This window comes from Cherax quadricarinatus, chromosome 40, assembly GCF_038502225.1.
Source record: "Cherax quadricarinatus isolate ZL_2023a chromosome 40, ASM3850222v1, whole genome shotgun sequence".
NCBI lineage: Eukaryota > Metazoa > Arthropoda > Malacostraca > Decapoda > Parastacidae > Cherax > Cherax quadricarinatus.
This window is the reverse complement of record NC_091331.1, coordinates 15,369,143-15,391,354: the sequence shown is the minus strand read 5'-3', so window position 1 is coordinate 15,391,354 and position 22,212 is coordinate 15,369,143. Positions and strand designations below refer to the sequence as shown.

Sequence of the window (22,212 nt, the reverse complement as noted above, 5' to 3'; positions counted from 1 at the left end):
ATGTACAGCAGGCATTGTAGATATTCTGCCCATCGAGAGTCTGTACACATGTGAATATAAATTAATAAAACATCTTAGAAAATTTTATTTGCAAAATGGAGGGTATGGGGAAAGGGGGGCAAAACCCTAGAAATGTATTTTCATACAAAATGATTGAAGTTAAATGTTACTTTTGGCCCGATGTTTTGAAATATTTACAAAATAGAATAATTAATGCAAAAATATAACAGTCACTCGCAATCATCTTGAAGTAAAAGCACTAAAAAGCCTTTTTAATTAAAATAAAAGCATAGTGAGCTTACCATTTTGGCTGCCTGAGCAGTAACTACATCAGGATACTGGATCAGGGCTTGGAATGTATCTGGAAAGACATTAATTTACGTTAATAAGCCAGGACAATGAATAACATAAAATGTATTGTCATACATTAAAATGAACATACCTAGAGACAGAAATGCAATGTTTTCTAGATGACTAATACGTATACTTTTGTTAATTCAGAGGTTGCCATGGCCTGGGAAAAGTAAGCTGCTGCCTGGCTCAATATGGTGTATGATGTAGTACCCTATAAACCTTTAGACCCACAGCCATCTACCGTTTTGTAACCATACAACCATGAATGGCTTTTGGGACCAGATGAGTTGTTGGAGTGTAAGCAGAGTAATATTTTGTGAAGGTATTCAGGAAAACTGGTTAGCCAGACTCGAGTCCTGGAGGTGGGAAGTACAATACCTGTACTTTCAAGGAGGGGTTTGGGATATTGGCTGTTTGGAGTGACATCTTAACCCTTTCAGGGTTTCCGATATACTAATACAGCTTACTAGCCAGGGTTATTGACGTACTAGTACGCGTAAATTCTAGTGCCTTCAAATCAAGCGGGAAAAGGCTGGTAGGTCTAGATGTGAGAGAATGGGTGTGTGTGGTCGGTGTGCATGGTAGAAAAAAAATCTGGGACCCAGTGGCGCATTATGGAACGCCATTTTAGTACACCTTGCTCACCATGCCTCGAGGTAATAAACTCCTCACTCCTCGGCAAATTGGGATACTTTTGTTCCCCAGTGACAGTTATAATACAGATGGAAGTGTCAGTGAAGGTGAGTTTCAAGGTTTTGATGAGGTTTTGACTGAAACTAATGACCATAATACCAGTAATAGTAAGGAAAAACCAGACGACCCTCAGCCTTCCACCTCTGCTGCTGGGTCGTTTTGTTCATGTTCAGTTGTACCAGAACGAAAGAGGAAACTCCTATTTTCCCATATCCCGGACTCAGATGTGAGCATTGGTGATGATAGTGATAGCGAATATGAACTACAAGCTCTTGAAAATAGTTCCAGTAGCGATAGTGAAGTGGAATATTCTCCAGTGAAACGTCAGTATATACGACAGCATATGTACCCTGGTAGTGTGCCATATGCTATTCCAAGGGAAAGGAGTACATCTCAGAGTACATCCCATGGCTGTACAACAGGAACAGACAGTGAAAATGAAGATGATAATGTTGCAATTGGGATGGAAAATGTGCATGGTGGTGGTAGTGGTGGTGCCGGCTGTGAGGAACCAGCAGTGGGCCATGCTGCCACCCACGCCGCTGCCTCAGCTGATCTACAACAAAGGCCACCATCCCCCACCCACGCCGCTGCCTCAGCTGATCTACAACAAAGGCCACCATCCCCCACCCACGCCGCTGCCTCAGCTGATCTACAACAAAGGCCACCATCCCCCACCCACCCACCACACCAGCCTCCACAACCACAAACTCCACAACCACAAGTCCATATCCAGTACCCACCAGCAGACTGCACCTGGAATTGGCAGGAAGCTGGCAATTTTGTTCCCCATCCCCATCAGTTTGATGAAAGTCAAAGTAGAATACGGCCATCTTGTACACCTGGGAACAATGCCACTGAACTGGAATGTTTCGAGTTATTCTTTGACGAACCCCTGATGGAAATTGTCAGGGAAAGCAACACATACTTCGATTACACCAAGGGAGACATAATACTTTCATCAAAATCACGCCTACAACAGTGGAAGGAGACAACTGTGGCTGAGATGTATCTTTTCTTTACAAAATAATGCTTATGCCACATGTGTATAAGTGTCAAATCATACTGGTCAACAGACCGCCTGATTGCAGCCCCAGGATTTAGTGATATAATATGAGTGAATCGATTTGTGATACTCTTACGTATGCTACACTTCTAAGACAAAACCAGGCCTGACAGAAACGACAGGTTATATAAGATTAGGAATGTGTTTGTGTATCTGAAAGAGAAATTCAATATGTATTTTTATCCCTTCAGGAAGCTTGTTATTGATGAGTCTTTGATTCTGTTCAAAAGAAGAGACTCATTCAAGCAGTATATACCAAGCAAGAGGAAACGCTTTGGTATAAAGTTATTAGTGCTTTGTGACTGCTACAGTGGTCTTGTATTGGATATTATTGTGTACACTGGGACTTATACATTGGTAGGTAAGACACACAGGCAACAGTTAAGCAACTTTATTCCGAAACGTTTCACCTACACAGTAGGCTTCTTCAGTTGAATACAGAAAGTAGGCAGGAACAGTAGAGATGTGAAGACGATGTAATCAGTCCATCACCCTTGAAGTCGTAGATTTGAGGTTGTCAGTCCCTCAGCCTGGAGAAGTTCAGTTCCATAGTCAGGAACTATCTGAAGATCAAGCGGCAGTGCAGAGACTTAAATACTGTAGGAAGGAGAGGTGCATAGTAGTAGTAGTGAGAATGCAGCCACTGAGAGGTCACGTCCCTCTCAGATCAAACAATTCTCACTTGAAAAAGCTGTCCAAGGTGTTTTCTGCACCAAGATGCCATTGTGTTGCAGTGTCTGACAGGGCAAATATCAAAATGGTATACAATACTGACAGGTTGGTAGGTAAGACACATAGGCAACAGTTAGGCAACTTTATTCCGAAACGTTTCGCCTACACAGTAGGCTTCTTCAGTCGAATACAGAAAGTAGGCAGGAACAGTAGAGATGTGAAGACGATGTAATCAGTCCATCACCCTTGAGGTTGTAGATTTGAGGTTCTCGGTCCCTCAGCCTGGAGTGGAGACTTAAATACTGTCGGAAGGAGAGGTGCAGAGTAGCAGTAGTGAGAATGCAGCCACTGAGAGGTCACGTCCCTCTCAGATCAAACAATTCTCACTTGAAAAAGTTGTCCAACCTGGAGTTTACCTGGAGAGAGTTCCGGGGGTCAACGCCCCCACGGCCCGGTCTGTGACCAGGCCTCCTGGTGGATCAGAGCCTGATCAACCAGGCTGTTACTGCTGGCTACACGCAAACCAACGTACGAGCCACAGCCCGGCTGGTCAGGAACCGACTTTAGGTGCTTGTCCAGTGCCAGCTTGAAGACTGCCAGGGGTCTGTTGGTAATCCCCCTTATGTATGCTGGGAGGCAGTTGAACAGTCTCGGGCCCCTGACACTTATTGTATGGTCTCCTAACGTGCTAGTGACACCCCTGCTTTTCATTGGGGGGATGTTGCATCGTCTGCCAAGTCTTTTGCTTTCGTAGTGAGTGATTTTCGTGTGCAAGTTTGGTACTAGTCCCTCTAGGATTTTCCAGGTGTATATAATCATGTATCTCTCCCGCCTGCGTTCCAGGGAATAAAGGTTTAGGAACCTCAAGCGCTCCCAGTAATTGAGGTGTTTTATCTCCGTTATGCGCGCCGTGAAGGTTCTCTATACATTTTCTAGGTCAGTCACTCCCAGGTCTTTGACGTTGGTGTTTCGCTCTATTTTGTGGCCAGAATTTGTTTTGTACTCTGATGAAGATTTAATTTCCTCGTGTTTACCATATCTGAGTAATTGAAATTTCTCATCGTTGAACTTCATATTGTTTTCTGCAGCCCACTGAAAGATTTGGTTGATGGCCGCCTGGAGCCTTGCAGTGTCTGCAATGGAAGACACTGTCATGCAGATTCGGGTGTCATCTGCAAAGGAAAACACGGTGCTGTGGCTGACATCCTTGTCTATGTCGGATATGAGGATGAGGAACAAGATGGGAGCGAGTACTGTGCCTTGTGGAACAGAGCTTTTCACCTTAGCTGCCTCGGACTTTACTCTGTTGACGACTACTCTCTGTGTTCTGTTAGTGAGGAAATTATAGATCCATCGACCGACTTTTCCTGTTATTCCTTTAGCACGCATTTTGTGCGCTATTACGCCATGGTCACACTTGTCGAAGGCTTTTGCAAAGTCTGTATATATTACATCTGCATTCTTTTTGTCTTCTAGTGCATTTAGGACCTTGTCGTAGTGATCCAATAGTTGAGACAGACAGGAGCGACCTGCTCCAAACCCATGTTGCCCTGATGGGTAACTGATGGGTTTCTAGATGGGTGGTGATCTTGCTTTTTAGGACCCTTTCAAAGATTTTTATGATATGGGATGTTAGGGCTACCGGTCTGTAGTTCTCTGCTGTTTCTTTACTGCCCCCTTTGTGGAGTGGGGCTGTCTCTGTTGTTTTTAGTAACTGTGGGACGACCCCCATGTCCATGCTCCCTCTCCATAGGATGGAAAAGGCTCGTGATAGGGGCTAGACTGAGGTCCCTGAATCTGCACTCTCTCGAAAGGCTCAGAATTAGGGGGAATATGATTGAGGTGAATAAATGGAAAACAGAAATAAATAAAGGGGATGTAAAGAGCGTACTAAAATTATCTAGCCTAGACAGGACTCGCAGCTATGTTTGTTGGAAAAATTCTGATTCAGGAAGGATATAAGAAAGCACTGGTTTGGTAATAGAGTTGTGGATGAGTGGAACAAACTCCCAAGTACAGTTATAGAGGCAAAAACGCTGTGTAATTTTAAAAGGTGTTTTCTGTACCAAGATGCCATTGTGTTGCAGTGTCTGACAGGGGTGAATATCAAAATGGTATACAATACCGACAGGTTGGTAGGTAAGACACATAGGCAACAGTTAGGCAACTTTATTCCAAAACGTTTCGCCTACACAGTAGGCTTCTTCAGTCGAATACAGAAAGTAGGCAGGAACAGTAGAGATGTGAAGACAATGTAATCAGTCCATCACCCTTGAAGTCGTAGATTTGAGGTTGTCAGTCCCTCAGCCTGGAGAAGTTCAGTTCCATAGTCAGGAACTCACGAAACTCATGAAATCGTAATGACACGATTGCAATCGTGTCATTACGATTTCTTGAGTCATGTTGACGGCTTTGAGGGGACTTGAGCTAGAGTTCGTCACGGCCATACTAGCTGGAGATTCGTCTGTAAAAACTTGCATTTGTGGTCACAGTGGTGCCTATGCTAACCTTCCTATAGTGTAGAAATATACCTAGTTGGATGAATCTTATTGTGGCTAGCTGGTCCAGTGGCTAACGCGACGGTCTGGAGTTTTGAGACTCTGATCATGGGTTCTATCCCCACCCGTGGTATGGTTTGTTTGCAATCATGTCATTACGATTTTGTGAGTCTTGCTAAGGGGCATATATAATATACTGATAACTGGTACACACGCCCCTCCCTCAGTGATTTTTTTGCGAATGAACATGACAGATGTGTGTGGCACAGTGCGTGCAAATCGTAAGCATATGCCCAGGTTTGACGCTGGCACTCATAGAGGTTTGGAGCAGGCGTTTGCTGCCAATGACATCATGGCATTTCGGTGGCATGACAAATGAGATGTTACACTGTTGTCATCAGTTCACCCTAACGAAATGATAAACATTGGCAGGCAGAATAGAGAGACCAATGAACCCATTCTAAAACCTGCAGCTGTGATTGATTACACCTTCAACATGCATTCAGTGGACAAATGTGACATGCATATTGGGTTTGCTGATTGTTTTCACAAGAGTTATAAGTGGTACTTAAAAACTCTTTTTCCATCTTCTGGACATTTCCATGCTCAATGCTTATACAGTGGTCCCTCGATAATCGTAGTTCTCGGGAATCGTAGATTTCGGAAATCATAGGGATATTTTTGTATAAACATGGGCTCGCTAATCATAGGTTGACTAGCGAATAGTAGGTCGTCCAGGACGCGTATGCACGGTGTGAGCCAGGGCGGCCTCCCTACCCAGCCAGTGTGGCATTGTTTACCAGTGAGCGAAGGTCCCCTCACGTGCTCCTACGAAATATTTCATAATATTCCACTCATTTTAGTGCTTGCAGGTACTAAATAAGCTACCATGGCTCCAAAGAAAGCTCCTAGGGCCAAGCCTGTGGTAAAGAAGAGCTCACAACTGAGGAGCTGCAAGAGCTTCAGCAGAAAGAGCAACAGATCGCAGCTCAGAATCTTGCTGCAGAGGAGGAGGAAGAGAGATGGAAGAAGGTGCCTTCTTCAGAAATTAAAGAGATTTTTGCTATGTGGGGTAAGATGGAAAGATTTATGGAGAAACATCACCCTACAAGGTTGTTGCATGCCATGTTGGCAACATGTACAGTGACAAAGTCTTGGGCCATTTTAGGGAAGTGTTAAAGAGACGCAAGAAACAGAGCTCTCTCCAGTTATTTTGCGAGACAGGACTCCAGTGACTCTCAAGCTGGTCCTAGTGGCATTAAGAAACAGAGAAGAGAAGCAACCCCAGAAAAGCAATTGGTACCTGAGGTGTTGCTGGAAGGTGATTCCCTTTCTAAACTGTAAACAATCCAATCTCTCTCCTCCTCCAGTCTCTCATACACTAAGAAGAATCTCCAATAAAGGTAAGTGTTATGCTGTTAATGTTTCATTCATCATTTCCCATTGTATTGTTTAAGTACTGAAGGAGGGGTGTTAATGTTGCAGTTTAAAAACTGTAGTGTAAAGCACCCTTCTGGCAAGACAGTGATGGAGTGAATGATGGTGAAAGTTTTTCTTTTTCGGGCCACCTGCCTTGGTGGGAATCGGCCAGTGTGATAATAATAAAATAATAATCTATATTTCATGTAAAAAAAATTTTTTTGTTTTAATAATTCTGGGTGTCAGGAACGGATTAATTGTATTTACATTATTTCTTATGGGGAAAATTGATTCGAAAATCATAGATTTCGATCATAGTAGCAACTCCAGGAACGGATTAACTACGAAAAACAAGGGACCACTGTAATATGTATAAGATGAGGACCAGAAACAAACCATCATATGGCGAATTTTGTTTGTCTGTCATCAGACAAATAGTATTCAAGTGCCAAGGAACAACACCTGCAATAGAAAACCGCCCACTAAATTATCAACAACTACCTTCTCGTCTGAAGCATGGTGATCACTTCCTAATACAACTGCCTGCTACTGCTTTCAAGAAAAAGGCTCAGAAGAGGTGTTATGTCTGTGCACATAAAAAAAAAAAAAACGCCCACAACAATGCAGAGATGCTCGTTTTGTGTGTGAGGAGTATAAAACACCACTGTGCATGACACCATGTTTCAAAGAGTTCCACAGGCTGCAAAACTTCTAAAAACATGTTCTGTGACTGTATATAGGTATATAAAATATAGAAAAATAGTAATAAACAACATTTTATATCGTTTGTGTAAACAAGTTTTGTAAACAATGTAGAGACAACAGTGTTTGTGCAGCTATTGTGTAGTAAATAGAGAAAAAACTTACAAAATAGTGCTCAAATTGGTTTCACAGGCCATAAAAGTTACTTGAAAAAAAAAAAAAATAGAAAAAAGTAGAAAAAAAAAAGAAAATAAGAAAATACCGGGTGACAGGCAGTCGGCGATGATGCCACATACGGCTCATTTTCTGTTAACTTCACGCCTCCATATCTCAGTAAGTATTGATGGCAAAAAAAAATTTTCACAAGAAAAAATATTTTTTTTTTTTTTAAATTTCTTGACCCTGACAACGAGTCTGGGAGAGGGCCTGTCGACCCTAATAGGGTTAACTGTCATATCTGGGCACTTCTGCAAAGACAGTGATATTGTGTGAATTATGGCAAAAGTGTTTCTTTTCTTGGGAGGCCACCAACATATTAAAAAAAATGTAAACTGCCTCTCCTCACTTAGCAACATACTCATTTACCAACGACTTGGACTTACACCGGGCTCTCTGACCAGTATTCGTACCTAAATAATATCTATTAGAGCTGATTTCCTCTATTCTCTTTATTACAATATACAGAATACTAATGTATAAACATTTAAAAATATATCAGAAATGTTATAAATGGTGCAAAGGTGGCATTAAAACAATATCGAAGATGGTTGACACAAACCCAGTATGCTCCTAACTTAGCGACAAGTTCGTTTACCGACTTGGTCTTAGGAACGGAATTCCATTGCTAAGTGAGGAGAGGCTGTATATATAAATTACATATATTTTGCAATTAGTTGGGGACTGAACTCTTGACATTTTAGCATGCCTCTCGAGAAGCCAGCCAAAATTCTGAAATGCCTTAGTCCTCTGGGCCATCAATGATTTGAACATCAGGTGCCCATTACCACTGGACATGTCACGCTCTGAGGAATACTGGTGGCACATGTGCAGGGTACAGCTAAGGGTTGGGCAGGAAGACTGCTTAAAATCAGTATTAGGAATAGCCTCGGAGAAGTGGATAAAGAGGCTTCAAGGAAGAATATTTGGATTTCTTCCTGAAGGCGTTTGAATATTCCACTTCCCCTACCACCCCATCTTTTCATTATTTTTTACCAATAGGTAAATTTTATTACATAACATGGTACAAAAGGTTTAAGAAATACGCCTACCATCCGACTTACGACCAAGCTTGGTTCCGACCAACCGGTCGTAAGTCAAAATGGACACAAGTTGAACCTTTAAAAATTGCTGACATACTGGGTAGGGCATAATGTCAAACTTTTCCTATATAAACTACCTACATAGTACTGTAATGTAATGTACAATCATTATTTCATTCTTTTTACCATAATTTACTTCTATTGTTATATTTTAATTATTTATGTACTGCATATAATGTATACATGGTAGCGAACTGTATTGTAAATTTTACATCGCATACAGTATCATATATTACTGTTATCTTTATGTATTGTCGACACAGTGGAATGGGAGAATACCACTGGTAGTGTCATCCTGCCAGAATGTAGCATAACCTATACCCTAAGTAAAGAGAAACAACTCTGGAACATGTGTAATACGTATCTGGCTGGCTGGGTGGGTGAGTGGGTGGGTGGCTGACAGAATGTGGCTGTCTGTCTCTCTCTCTGTCTCTCTCTCTCTCTGTCTCTCTCTCTCTCTCTCTCTGTCTCTCTCTCTCTGTCTCTGTGTCTCTCTCTCTCTGTCTCTGTGTCTGTCTGTCTGTCTGTCTGTCTGTCTGTCTCTCTCTCTCTCTCTCTCTCTCTCACACACACACACACAGGTACACGTAAATGAAGTTATCATACATATTATAAATTACCTAGGATAACCCAAAAAATCCAGACGAAGTGCTATACAGTGGATCTGTGCTCCAGTGCCCTAAATTAATAATAATATTAATAATTATTATTATTATTATTACAATAATACATATGTACTAATATTAATATTATTATTAAACTATAATATAATAATCGTGTCCACTCATTACTTACCTTAAAATATCTGTAGTCTTAATTGGAGTGAGAGGTGAGTAAACAAGATTAAACGAGAGAGAATGAGAGGGTAGAAGGTTGGTGAGTTATGTAAACAAACGTTGTTGTTGTTGTTGTTGCCAGCCTGGACACAAATGGTTTCTGTTCACTCTGTCAAGCCGACCAGAAAAACATCTCATATTTGTTAATTTATATGTTTATATGTTATGTAGCATGTTTATTATATAATTTTTAAAAGGGGATCATAGATGTATTAAGCAAAATGTCTATATTAACATTTTATACACATTTAATGTGCCTCAGTGATTATTATTGAGGGGCTCTGAGACAGACAAGCAGACAGAAAGACAGACACAGGTAGATAGACAGACACAGGTAGATAGAAAGACACACACAGGTAGACAAAGACAGACACACAGGTAGACAGAAAGACACACACAGGTAGACAAAGACACACAGGTAGACAAAGACAGATAAACAGACACACACAGATACACAGATATACAGGCAGACAGATACAGACAGGTTTATGTGCAACACTGAAAACAGAGAGTTCGAGAGTAAGAGCCTTTCTTGCCACAATCTCCAGTGCAAGATTCAGACTTCATCTTAGGGGCCATGGTGAAATTTACTGTCCAGTTAGTACAATTAACACATAATACAGTATGATGCCACTGATAGGGCAGGGTTACTCAAACTGATGCTGCCTGCATGACCCATTGCCGCCGTGAGTATTGTCAATTATTGTACAGTGGTGTGCATCAGCCGGCCCAGCTCAGCTGCCAGATGCACGGTCGTAACTCGAGTGGACGTATGTTGAGCAGGTCGTAAGTCGGATGGTAGGTGTACATTGTTGATATAAAGATGGCATATACAGTACAATACATTAGGAATTATATATATTACATAATACTGTTGACACGTGGCCAAGGAAGCTACAGGACTTTTTTCATTCTCCTCCTGTCTGAAATGCCAGTCTTCACGAGCAGTACAGCATCCATGAGTGGTTTTAAGCAAATAACAATACAGTAACTAGTTGGGGATCAACCTGCCAATATTTTAACATGCCTCCTGAGAAGCCCGCCAAAATTCTGAGATGTTTTAGTTCGCTTTGCCATCAATGGCTCAAACATCAGGTGCCCGGTACAACTAGACACGTCACTCCTGATGCAAGCACATATACAGTGGACCCTTGCCTTACGATATTAATCCGTTCCTGAGAGCTCATCGTAAGCCAAAATTATCGTTAGCTGAATTAATTTTCCCCATAAGAAATAATGGGTATTAAATTAATCCTTTCCTGGCACCCCAAAGTATGGAAAAAAAAAAAATTTTTACTGCATGAAATATTAATTTTAATACACACAAACTGAAGAAAACATGCACAATTACTACTCTACCAAGAAAAGAATACATGACACTTACCTTCATTGAAGATCTGGTGATGATTAATGGGATGGGAGGAGGGGAGTGTGTGGAAGTTATTGTTTAGAAGGGGAATCCTCTTACATTAGGTCTTGAGGTAGCAAGTCCTTTTCCGGGGTTACTTCCCTTCTTCTTTTAACCCTCTGACTGTTTTGGTCGTATATATACGTCTTACAAGCCACTGTTTTTGACGTACATATACTCAAATTCTAGTGGCTTCAAATTAAGCAGGAGAAAGCTGGTAGGCCCACATGCGAGAGAATGGGTCTGTGTGGTCAGTGTGCACTATATAAAAAAATCCTGCAGCACACAGTGTACAATGAAAAAAAAAAAAACTCCGACGATTTTTTTTAATTAAAATGCCGACTTTGTGGTCTAATTTTGTATAGTATTTATGGTTGTATTCTCATTTTCTTGGTATCATTTGATAGAGTGGAAAACATGTTATAGAAATAGAGGTGATCTTGATTGGTTTTACCATGAAATGAACCTTGAAATGGAGCTCGAAGTAGAGGGAATGTTTGATTTTTGTCAATGTTCAAAGGTAAACAAATGATGTCATTTTCCAATAAATGTCCAAGTAGCCATTCTAATATGCAGTCATGAATGAGTTGACATTATTTATACAATTATTACAATATTGCATAACAGTAAATCTTCTATTTTTTGTTTGAATAAAAATTCAAAATAGAAAGCAAGAGTAGTATCAGAGGGGCCTGGAGACGTGACTGATAAACAAAGACAATGTTATTTTAGAGCCAGGAATGTCTACATTGTCCATTATGGACCCTATTTTGAAATTGTCATATTTTTTTAATTTTCATGAAATTGGCCAAATTGCAAATTTCTGACCATGTTATTGGGTAGTCAAAATCGGTAAATGGGCAGTTTCTTGTACTCAATCGATAGAAAAAATGGAGTTCTAAAGAAATAGGTGAGTTTGGTCGACTGGAACAATGGAATTAGCTGAAAATAGGGCTCAAAGTGGGTGAAATCGCCAATTCGTAAGTATTGCCGAGGTCGCTAACTTTGCGAGAGCGTAATTCTGTCAGTTTTCCATCAAATTTTGTTCCTTTGGTGTCATTACAATTGGGAAAAGATTCTCTATCATTTCATAAGAAATAATAATTTTTTTTTTTTAATTTTGCGACACCAGGAGACACCTCAGGATTGGGGGTTGCGACAGTCAAGGGGTTAATGCCACTAGGACCAGCTTGAGAGTCACTGGACCTCTGTCGCACAACAAATCTGTCCATAGAGCTCTGTACCTCCTGTTCCCTTAAGACTTTCCTAAAATGGGCCATAACATTGTTATTGTACAGGTTGCCAACACAACTTGCAGTAGCTGTGTCAGGGTGATTTTCATCCGTAAAGGTTTGCAGTTCAACCCACTCTGCACACATTTCCTTAATCTCTTTTTTCAATTCCATACTAATTCTCGCCCTTTTTACCACAGGGATGGCACTAGAAGCTTTCTTGGGGTCCATGGTGACTTATTTTGCAGTTACAAGCACTAAAAACACTGGGATAATGTGAAATGTACCGAATGTATGCGTAGATGCGACCGCACTGGCTGGCCTGTAAATACTGGCGCTGAGGCCACACATGGGATGCGTCCCAGACGAATCACGTAAGGAGAGTTTTTTATTGTGAGGCAAGCCAAAATTTTTGCGTTGAATGCTTCGTACGGCGGATTTAACGTAACGCGATGCATTCATAAGGCGGGGGTCCACAGTAATATGGAATTCTAATCCATAGGCTCGGGTACAGAGCGCATGGGCATACCATGTTTTACAATTCTGTAGTTTCAGTATTGCTATCAGTTTGTCTGATATGTAATAGTACATAGTTTCCATTCTCCGTTAGTCATTTTTGTGTAAGCTTTCTTTCCTGTGTTACATCATTTAAGCTGTATAGAGTACGTGGACCCTGTGTTTTCATCGATCTCCGTTATTGCCAATTTCAGTTTTGGCCAACTTTTGTCAATTTTTTTGCTCCGTTTTCCTTGAATACCTCCGTTTTTGTCGATCTTATGGAATCTGTCCAGTGCCAAGTGCGCAGACAAAGCCACCTCCCACACCATTCTCAGCCAGAGTAGCGTGGTTTCTCAGTAAGTGAACATATCCTGCCAGGTCATACGAAACATTTCATAATAATCCATTGTTTTTGCCACTTGTTTATTGTGCATGACTGCTAAATAAGCGATCACGGCCCCAAAGAAAGCTCCTAGTGCCAGTGCTTTGGTAAAGAAAGTAAGGAACACTGTACAACTGAAAAAAGAAATCCTAAGAAAATATGATAGTGGCATATGCATCGCTGAACTCGCCAGGATGTATGGGAAGTCGCCATCAACAATCAGCTCCATTGTGGCAAAGAGAAAAGAAATCATGGAAGCGATGCTGCAAAAGGGGTGAGTGCAATAACCAAACAGAGATCCCAAACAATTGAAGAAGTGGAGAAATTGTTGTTGGTGTGGATAAGAAAGAGTGAGTTAGCAGGAGAAGCAGAAGATAGTGTTGAGCATTCTATTACAGTGGACCCCCACCCAATGGCAGCATCAAGTAACGGCAAATTCGTCTAACGGCACTCTTTGGCGTAAAAAAATGGCTCTACCAATCGCGAAAAACTCGTCTAATGGCGTTTGTCCGAAACGTGTCCATGCACCAGGAGCATGGCATGAGCAGGACCAGCCACTCCAAGACTCAGTGTGCCATTGTTTACAAGCTGTTGCGGTTGCTTCCACGTGTACCTGCCATATACAGTGGACCCCCGGTTAACGATATTTTTTCACTCCAGAAGTATGTTCAGGTGCCAGTACTGACCGAATTTGTTCCCATAAGGAATATTGTGAAGTAGATTAGTCCATTTCAGACCCCCAAACATACACGTACAAACGCACTTACATAAATACACTTACATAATGGTCGCATTCGGAGGTGATCGTTATGCGGGGGTCCACTGTATTTTGGATTATTCCAGTGTTTTTAGTGCTTGTAACTGCTAAATAAGCCACCATGGACCCCAAGAAAGCTTCTAGTGCCAAGCCTGTGTTAAAAAGGGCAAAAATTATGATGAAAATGAAGAAAGATAATTGAAAAATACGAAAGTGGAGTGCGTATGTCCGAGTTGGAAAGGACATACGACAAACCCATTCAACCATCAGTACTGTCTTGGTGAACAGAAAGGCAATCAAGGAAGCTGTTGCTGCGAAAGGTGCAAGTATGTTTTTAAAACAGAGACCGCAAATAATTGAAGAGGTAGAGAGACTGTTATTGGTATGGATAAACAAAAAACAATTACGTATGAGGAGATAGTATTTCTCAGTCTATAATTTGTGAAAAGGCAAGACAGTTGCATGATGATCTCATTAAGAAAATGCCCCAAAATAGTGATGATACTGATAAACTTAAGGCCAGCAAAGGCTGGTTTGAGAGATTTAAGAATTGTAGTGGTATACACAGTTTATCTGGAGAGAGTTCCGGGGGTCAACGCCCCCGCGGCCCGGTCTGTGACCAGGCCTCCTTAGGTCAGTGTCCCAGGATGCGACCCACACCAGTCGACTAACACCCAGGTACCCATTTTACTGATGGGGAACATAGACAACAGGTGGAAAGAAACACGTCCAATGTTTCTACTCTGGCTGGGAATCGAACCCAGGCCCTCGCCGTGTGAAGCGAGAGCGTTAACCACCAGGCCACCAGAGCCACCAGTGTGGTAAGGCATGGTGAGGTTGCCAGTTCAGACAAAAAATATGTGAAGGATTTTAAGGAATTATATAGACTGAAAACTTAAAACCTGAACAAGTGTTTAATTGTGAAGAAACAGGCCCATTTTGGAAGAAAATGCCAAACAGGACCTACATTACTCAGGAGGAAAAGGCACTCCCAGGACACAAGCCAATGAAAGACAGGCTGACATTGATGTTGTGTAGTAATGCTAGTGGTGATTGCAAAGTGAAGCCTTTATTGGTATATCACCCTGAAACTCCCAGAGTGTTCAAGAAAAATAATATCGTCAAGGGTAATTTGTGTGTGCTGTGGAGATCAAACAGTAAGACACGGGTCACAAGGGAATTTTCTTGGACTGGTTTTATGGTGTGTTTGGCCCCACTGCGACAAAATACCTCCAGGAAAAGAAATTGTTACGCAAGTGCCTCCGGGTAATGGACAATGCTCCTGTTCATCCTCACGACTTGCAAGAGGAAATTGCAGGGGAGTTTGATTTTGTTAAAGTTAAATTTTTGCCTCCTAATGGGGAGTTTGATTTTGTTAAAGTTAAATTTTTGCCTCCTAATACAACTCCTCTCCTCCAGCCCATGGACCAGCAGGTCATTTCAAACTTCAAAAAACTCTACACAAAAGCAGTGTTTTAAAAGTGCTTTGAAGTGACCTCAGACACTCAGTTGACCCTAAGAAAGTTTTGGAAAGATCACTTCAACATCCTCAGTTGCATAAACCTTATAGGTAAGGCTTGGGAGGGAGTGACTACCAGGACTTTGAACTCTGCTTGGAGGAAACTGTGGCCACAATGTGTACAAGAGGGGGATTTTGAAGGGTTTGGGGCTAACCTTCAGGAGCCTATGCCAGTAGTGGAAGCTATTGTCATTGGGGAAGTCATTGGGGTTGGAGGTTTGCGGCAATGATGTGGAAGAGTTGGTGCAGAACAACGAGGAAGAACTAACCACTGCAGACCTGCAAGAGCTTCAGGTGCAACAGCAAGAGATCACATCTCAGGAATGTTCTTCAGGGCAGGAGGAAGAGAGACGGAAGAAGATGACTTCATCAAGGATTAAGGAAATGTGTTCAATGTTTACAAAGGGGGCAAGCATTTATAGATGAATTTTATCCTGTCACAGAAGGTGCAAGCCATATTGGCAACATGTACAATGACACTCTTGTCCAATTTTAGGGAAATCCTAAGGGTACTTAAGAAACAGAGCTCTCTGCATAGATTTTTGGTGCGACAGGGGTCCGGTGACTCTCAATCTGGTCCTAGTGGCATTAAAAAACCAAGAAGGGAGGTAACCCCACTTAGTACATCAAGTCTTTATGGAAGGGGATTCCCCTTCCAAACAATAAAAACCTGCATCATCTTCCCTCCTACCATCTCATCACTCATCAATAACTCCACAATAAAGGTAAGTGGCATTTATTATTTATTTTGCATGTCCCATTCGTTTTTGTGTAGGGAAATGCACGTTTCATGTAAAAAAAATATTTTGTTTAATACTTTTGGGTGTCTGGAACGGATTAATTCTATTTCCATTATTTCTTATGGGGAAAATTAATTCGACTAACGGCTAGCTCTCTGGAACGGATTAATACCACTGGTCGAGGGTCCACTGTATTTGTGAAAAGGCAATACAGTTGCATGACGACCTCATAAACTGCCTGTAGGCGAATTTAAGGCCAACAAACGCTGGTGTGAAAAATTCAAGAAACGAAATGGCATACACAGTGTTGTAAGGCACAGCGAGGGTGCCAGTTCAGAGAAACACACGGCTGAAAAATTTGTGTGGGAATTCAAATGTTATGTAGAGGCTGTAAAATTCCAACCCCCAACAAGTGTTCAATTGTGATGAAACAGGCCTCTTTTGGAAGAAAATGCCAAGGAGGACCTACATTACGCAGGAGGAAAAGGCACTCCCAGGGCACAAGCCTATGAAAGACAGTAATGTAGTAATGCTAGTAGGGATTTCAAAATGAAGCCTTTATTGCTGTATCACTCTGAAAATCCCAGTGTGTTCAAGAAAAACAGTATTGTCAAGAGTAAATTGTGTATGATGTAGAAGGCTAACAGTAGGGCATGGGTCACTAGGGAAATCTTCTTGGAATGGTTCAATGAAGTGTTTGGCTCGAGTGTGAAGAAATACCTCCTGGATAATAAATTGCCACTCCAGTGCCTCCTGTTAATGGACAATGCTCCTACTTATCCTCCAGACTTGGAAGACCAGCTTTCTAAGAAATTCAGGTTTGTAACAATGAAGTTCTTGCCTCCTAACACCACTCCTCTCATCCATGAGTGACTTCCAGGATTTTGAACTCTGCTTGGAGAAAATTGTGGCCACACAATATTTACAAAAGAAGGATTTTGAAGGGTTTGAGGCTGAACCCCCCATTTTCGTCGATCTTGTTATCGCCGATTTCAGTTTTGGCTGAATTATTTCGTTGATTTTTTTTATTCTGGTTTTGTTGATTACCTCGGTTTTTGTCAATTGTACAGAACCTGTCCAGTGTCCAGCAAGCAGACAAAGCCGCCTTCCACACCATTCTCAGCAAGTGTAGCGCTGTTTCTCGGTGAGTGAACATATCATGCTAGGTCATACGAAACATTTCGTAATAATCCATTGATTTTGCCACTTTAGTGTGTGTGATTGGGCCCAAATGAATGTAAGAAACACGATATAATTCAAGAAAAAATTTGTAAAAAAATACAAAAGTGGTGGTGGTAGAGGGTGCCTTCAGTGATTCAGCAATTCTACTAACTCCTCCAATGTTGCTGGAGTTATATAAGGCAACAGAAAACATTGCTGCCTCAGCTCCTGCTTCACCAACATTATGGACAGCTTATGCTCTCAGTGGCCCTAATACACCCAACAACAACAATATAACACCTGTCATTACATACATGACTTATTTTATTCATTCTAGAGTATATGTCATGTTTCTATGTTATTAATATTGTTTATTATGTCATATTAGTTGAATTGTGATAGATAAATAAACTGCAAAGTTGATATTATTGTCATATCCTCCAACAATAAACTCGCCTCCCTCTCCCCTCCGCCCCATCTGCCATACACCAACAAGTCTTTTCAATAAAGTGTGATGTTAAATATTCATTTATACATTTTATTAGTGCTTTATCTTTATTTGTCATTCTTTTCTGCATGTAAATCTATATTAAAGCTAGGGAAGTGACCTCTGATAAGGATTTGGTATATTGGAGGGGGATTCCCCTTCCAAACAATAACCTCTCTTCCCTCCTCCCTGTCTTCCATCCATCAGCAACAGCCTTCAATAAAGGCAAGTGTCATGTGTAATGTTCATTCTTTTGTGCATGTAAATCTATCTTTAAGGTAAAAAAGAAAATAAAAAAAAATTTTTTGGTTTATACTTCTGGGTGTCTGGAATGGATTAATTCCATTTATATTATTTCTTATGGGGAAAATGGTTTCGGTTTTGGCCGATTTCAGTTTTGGCTGATAGCTCTGGAACGGATTAAACACAAAAACCAAGGGTCCACTGTACTGGAAGATGTGGAGACTTTTATTGTTGGTGTGGATCAATGAGAAACAATTATCCGAAGATAGTGTTATGCAGTCAATAGTATGTGAAAAGGCAAGGCAGTTCCATGATGATCTCGTAAAGAAAATGCCTGGAATTAGTGCTGATACAGTGGACCCTCGCATACCATTGGCATCACATAACGTTCAATCCGCATACTGATACATTTTATCGCTAAAATTTTGCCTCGCATACCGCTAAAAAACTCGCTCAACACTATTCGTCCGAGACGCGTCTAATGTGTGGCCTGAGCCAGCCTCACACGTTCCGCTGGTGGCATTGTTTACAAGCCAGCCTCCGCGGTAACATCAAAGCATACAATCAGAACATTTTGTATTATTACAGCGTTTTTTATTTCATCTGCAAAATAAGTGACCATGGGCCCCTGGCAAACCCTGTGGTAAAAAGGGCGAGAAATACTGTCATACCACAGTCAGCTGTTGCTGGACCAGTCAGCTGTTGCTGGATCAGTCAGCTGTTGCTGGATCAGTCAGCTGCTGCTGCACCACGATCAGCTGCTGCTGAACCAGTCAGCTGTTGCTGGATCAGTCAGCTGCTGCTGCACCACGGTCAGCTGTTGCTGGACCAGTCAGCTGTTGCTGGATCAGTCAGCTGCTGCTGCACCACAGTCAGCTGTTGCTGGACCAGTCAGCTGCTGCTGGATCAGTCAGCTGCTGCTGCACCACGATCAGCTGTTGCTGGACCACGATCAGCTGTTGCTGGACCAGTCAGCTGTTGCTGGATCAGTCAGCTGCTGCTGCACCATAATCAGCTGTTGCTGGATCAGTCAGCTGCTGCTGCACCACGTTCAGCTGTTGCTGGACCAGTCAGCTGTTTCTGGATCAGTCAGCTGCTGCTGCACCACAATCAGCTGTTGCTGGACCAGCCAGCTGTTGCTGCATCAGTCAGCTGCTGCTGCACCACAATCAGCTGATGCTGGATCAGTCAGCTGCTGCTGCACCACATTCAGCAGTTGCTGGACCAGTCAGCTGTTGCTGGATCAGTCAGCTGTTGCTGGACCAGTCAGCTGTTGCTGCATCAGTCAGCTGTTGCTGGACCAGTCAGCTGTTGCTGCATCAGTCAGCTGTTGCTGCACCAGTGTCAGCTGCTGTTGCACCAGTGTCAGCTGCTGTTGCACCACCATCAGCTGTTTCTGAAAATGACTCGTCCCGCACCTGTCCGTCCAGCCTGAGCGCCTGCCTTGCTGTCATTGTTTACAAGCCAGGGTGGCCGGTTGCATGCATACATTCGATACATTTTGTATTATTCCATTATTTATAGTGCTTGTAACTGCTAAATAAGCCACCATGGACCCAAAGAAAGCTTCTACTGCCAACCCTGTGGTAAAAAGGGTGATAAATACTATTGTACCACAGTCAGCTGTTACTGGACCAGTCAGCTGTTGCTGCACCACAGTCAGCTGTTGTTGCTGCTGCACCACCATCAGCTGTATTACTCGAAGATGTGGAGAGTGTGTTGTTGGTGTGGCTTAACGTGAAACAATTACCGAGAAACGATTAACCCCGGAGGGTTAGCCACCCAGGGTAACCCAATAAAGTCAGTGCATCATCGAGGACTGTCTAACTTATTTCCACTGGGGTCCTTAATCTTGTCCCCCAGGATGCGACCCACAACAGTTGACTAACATCCAGGTGAACAGGAAAAAAAATGCCTGGAACTAGTGCTCATATTGGTGAGGTTAGTGGGGAGGATGTGGAAGAGTTGGTGGAGGAGGACAATGAAGAACTAACCACTGATGAGCTGCTAGATCATCTTCAACAGTAAGAGGCCACACCTGAGGAAACTGCTCCGGAGGAGGGGATAGAGAAATTGAAGAAGTTGCCTACTTCAAAGATTAGGGAAATGTGTGCAATGTGGCTTAAAGTGCAAACCTTTTTTGATGAAAATCACCCTCACACAGCTATTGCAAGCCGTGCTGGTGACTATTACAATGACAATGTTGTGAAACACTTTAGGAAAGTCATAAAGGAATGAGAAGTACAGGCCTTTATGGACAGATATGTTGTGCGACAGGTCCAGTGACTCTCAAGCTGGTCCTAGTGGCATTAAAAGAAGAAGGGAAGTAACCCCGGAAAAGGACTTGACACCTCAAGTCCTAATGGAAGGGGATTCCCCTTCTAAACACTAAGACCATCAACACTCTCCCCTCCTCCCATCCCATCAATCATCACCAGATCTTCAATAAAGGTAAGTGTCATGTAACTGTGCATGTCTTCTTCAGTTTGCATGTATTAAAATTAATATTTCATGTGGTAATTTTTTTTTTTCATACTTTTGGGTGTCTTGCACGGATTAATTTGATTTCCATTATTTCTTATGGAGAAAATTAATTCGCATAACGATAATTTCGCATAACATTGAGCTCTCAGGAACGGATTAATAGCGCTATGCGAGGGTCCACTGTACAGTATTGGTGAATTTAAGGCCAGCAAAGGCTGGAATCGTACTGCCATACACAGTGCGATAAGGCTGCCAGTTCTGACAAAAAAGCGGCTGAAAAATACATTTAGGAATTCAAGGGGTACAGAGAGGCTGAAAAATTCAAACCCCAACAAGTGTTCAATTGTGACGAAACAGGCTTCTTTTGGAAGAAAATGCCAGAGGACCTACATTACTCAGGAGGAAAAGGCCCTCCCAGGACACAAACCTATGAAAGACAGGCTAGCTCTCATGTTTTGTAGTAATGCTAGTGAGGATTTCAAAGTGAAGTCTTTACTGATGTATCACACTAAAAATCACAGAATGTTCAAGAAAAATAGTGTCATCAAGAGTAAACTGTGTATGACGTGGAAGGCAAACAGTAAGGCATGGGTCACGAGGGACATTTTCCTTGACTGGTTCCATGACATGTTTGACCCAAGTGTGAAAAAATGCCTCCTGGAAAATAAATTGGAGCTTAAGTGCCTCCTGGTAATGGACAATGCTCCTGCTCATCCTCCAGATTTGGAAGAGCAAATGGTGCAGGAGTTTTGTTTCATCAAAAGGAAGTTCTTGCCAACTAATACCACTCCTCTCCTCCAGCCCATGGACCAGTAGGTCATGTCAAATTTCAAAAAACTGTATACAAAAGCAGTGTTTCAAAAGTTCTTTGAAGTGACCTCAGATATTGAACTGACCCTAAGGGAGTTCTGGAAAGATCACTTCAGTGTCCTCCATTGCATAAACCTTATAGGGAGGGAGTGACTTCCAGGACTTTGAACTCTGTTTGGAGAAAATTGTGGCCACAATGTGTACAAGAGGGATTTTGAAGGGTTTGGGGATGACCCTGAGGAGCCTATGTCAGTTGTGGAATCTATTGTGGCATTTTGGAATTCCATGGGGTTGGATGTGAGTTTGGAGGATGTGGAAGAGTTGGTGGAGGACCACGATGAAGAGCTAACCACTACAGAGCTGCAAGACCTTCATCTGCAACAGCAACAGACCACAGCTCAGGAAATTGCTTCAGAGGAGGAGGAAGAGAGATGGAGGAAGGTGCCTTCTTCGAAGATTAAGGACATTTGTACGATGTGGACAAAGGTGCAAACATTTATGGACAAACATCACCCTGACAAAGCTGTTGCATGCAGTGTTGGCAACATGTACAATGACAATGTTGTGTCCCATTTTAGAGAAGTTTTAAAGAAACGTCAGAAGCAGACCTCTGTGAAACATTTTTTTGAGCGACAGGGGTCTAGATACACTCCAGCTGGTCACAGTGGCATTAAAAAAGAAAGAAGGGAAGTAACCCCGGAAAAGGACTTGGTACGTGAAGTCCTTATGGAGGGGGATTCCCCTTCCAAACAATAGTACACCTCAATCCTCTCCTCTCCTCCCATCTTATCATTCATCAGTAAGTCTTCAATAAAGGTAACTGTCATTTTATTAATGTTTTATTCTGTATGTCACATTGTTTTCTGTGTAGGGAAATGTATATTTCATGTAAAAAAAATTTTTTTTAATACTTTTGGGTGTCGGGAATGGAT

At 42.0% G+C, this 22,212-nt stretch overlaps 1 protein-coding gene across 16 annotated transcripts in view; it reads right to left on the bottom strand.

Annotated features, from left to right (window-relative positions):
• heph (polypyrimidine tract-binding protein 1 heph) overlaps nt 1–22,212 on the bottom strand; it is a 603,602-nt gene that overhangs the window by 43,111 nt on the left and 538,279 nt on the right. For all 16 annotated transcript variants that reach the window (XM_070092722.1, XM_070092729.1, XM_070092712.1 and 13 more), the window contains 2 exons: nt 303–361; nt 1–40 (listed from right to left, as the gene is read on the bottom strand). The exon at nt 1–40 is cut by the window's left edge and continues 126 nt beyond it. In XM_070092722.1, the coding sequence (XP_069948823.1) occupies nt 1–40; nt 303–361 (99 nt within the window). The remainder of the gene's footprint in view (nt 41–302; nt 362–22,212) is intronic.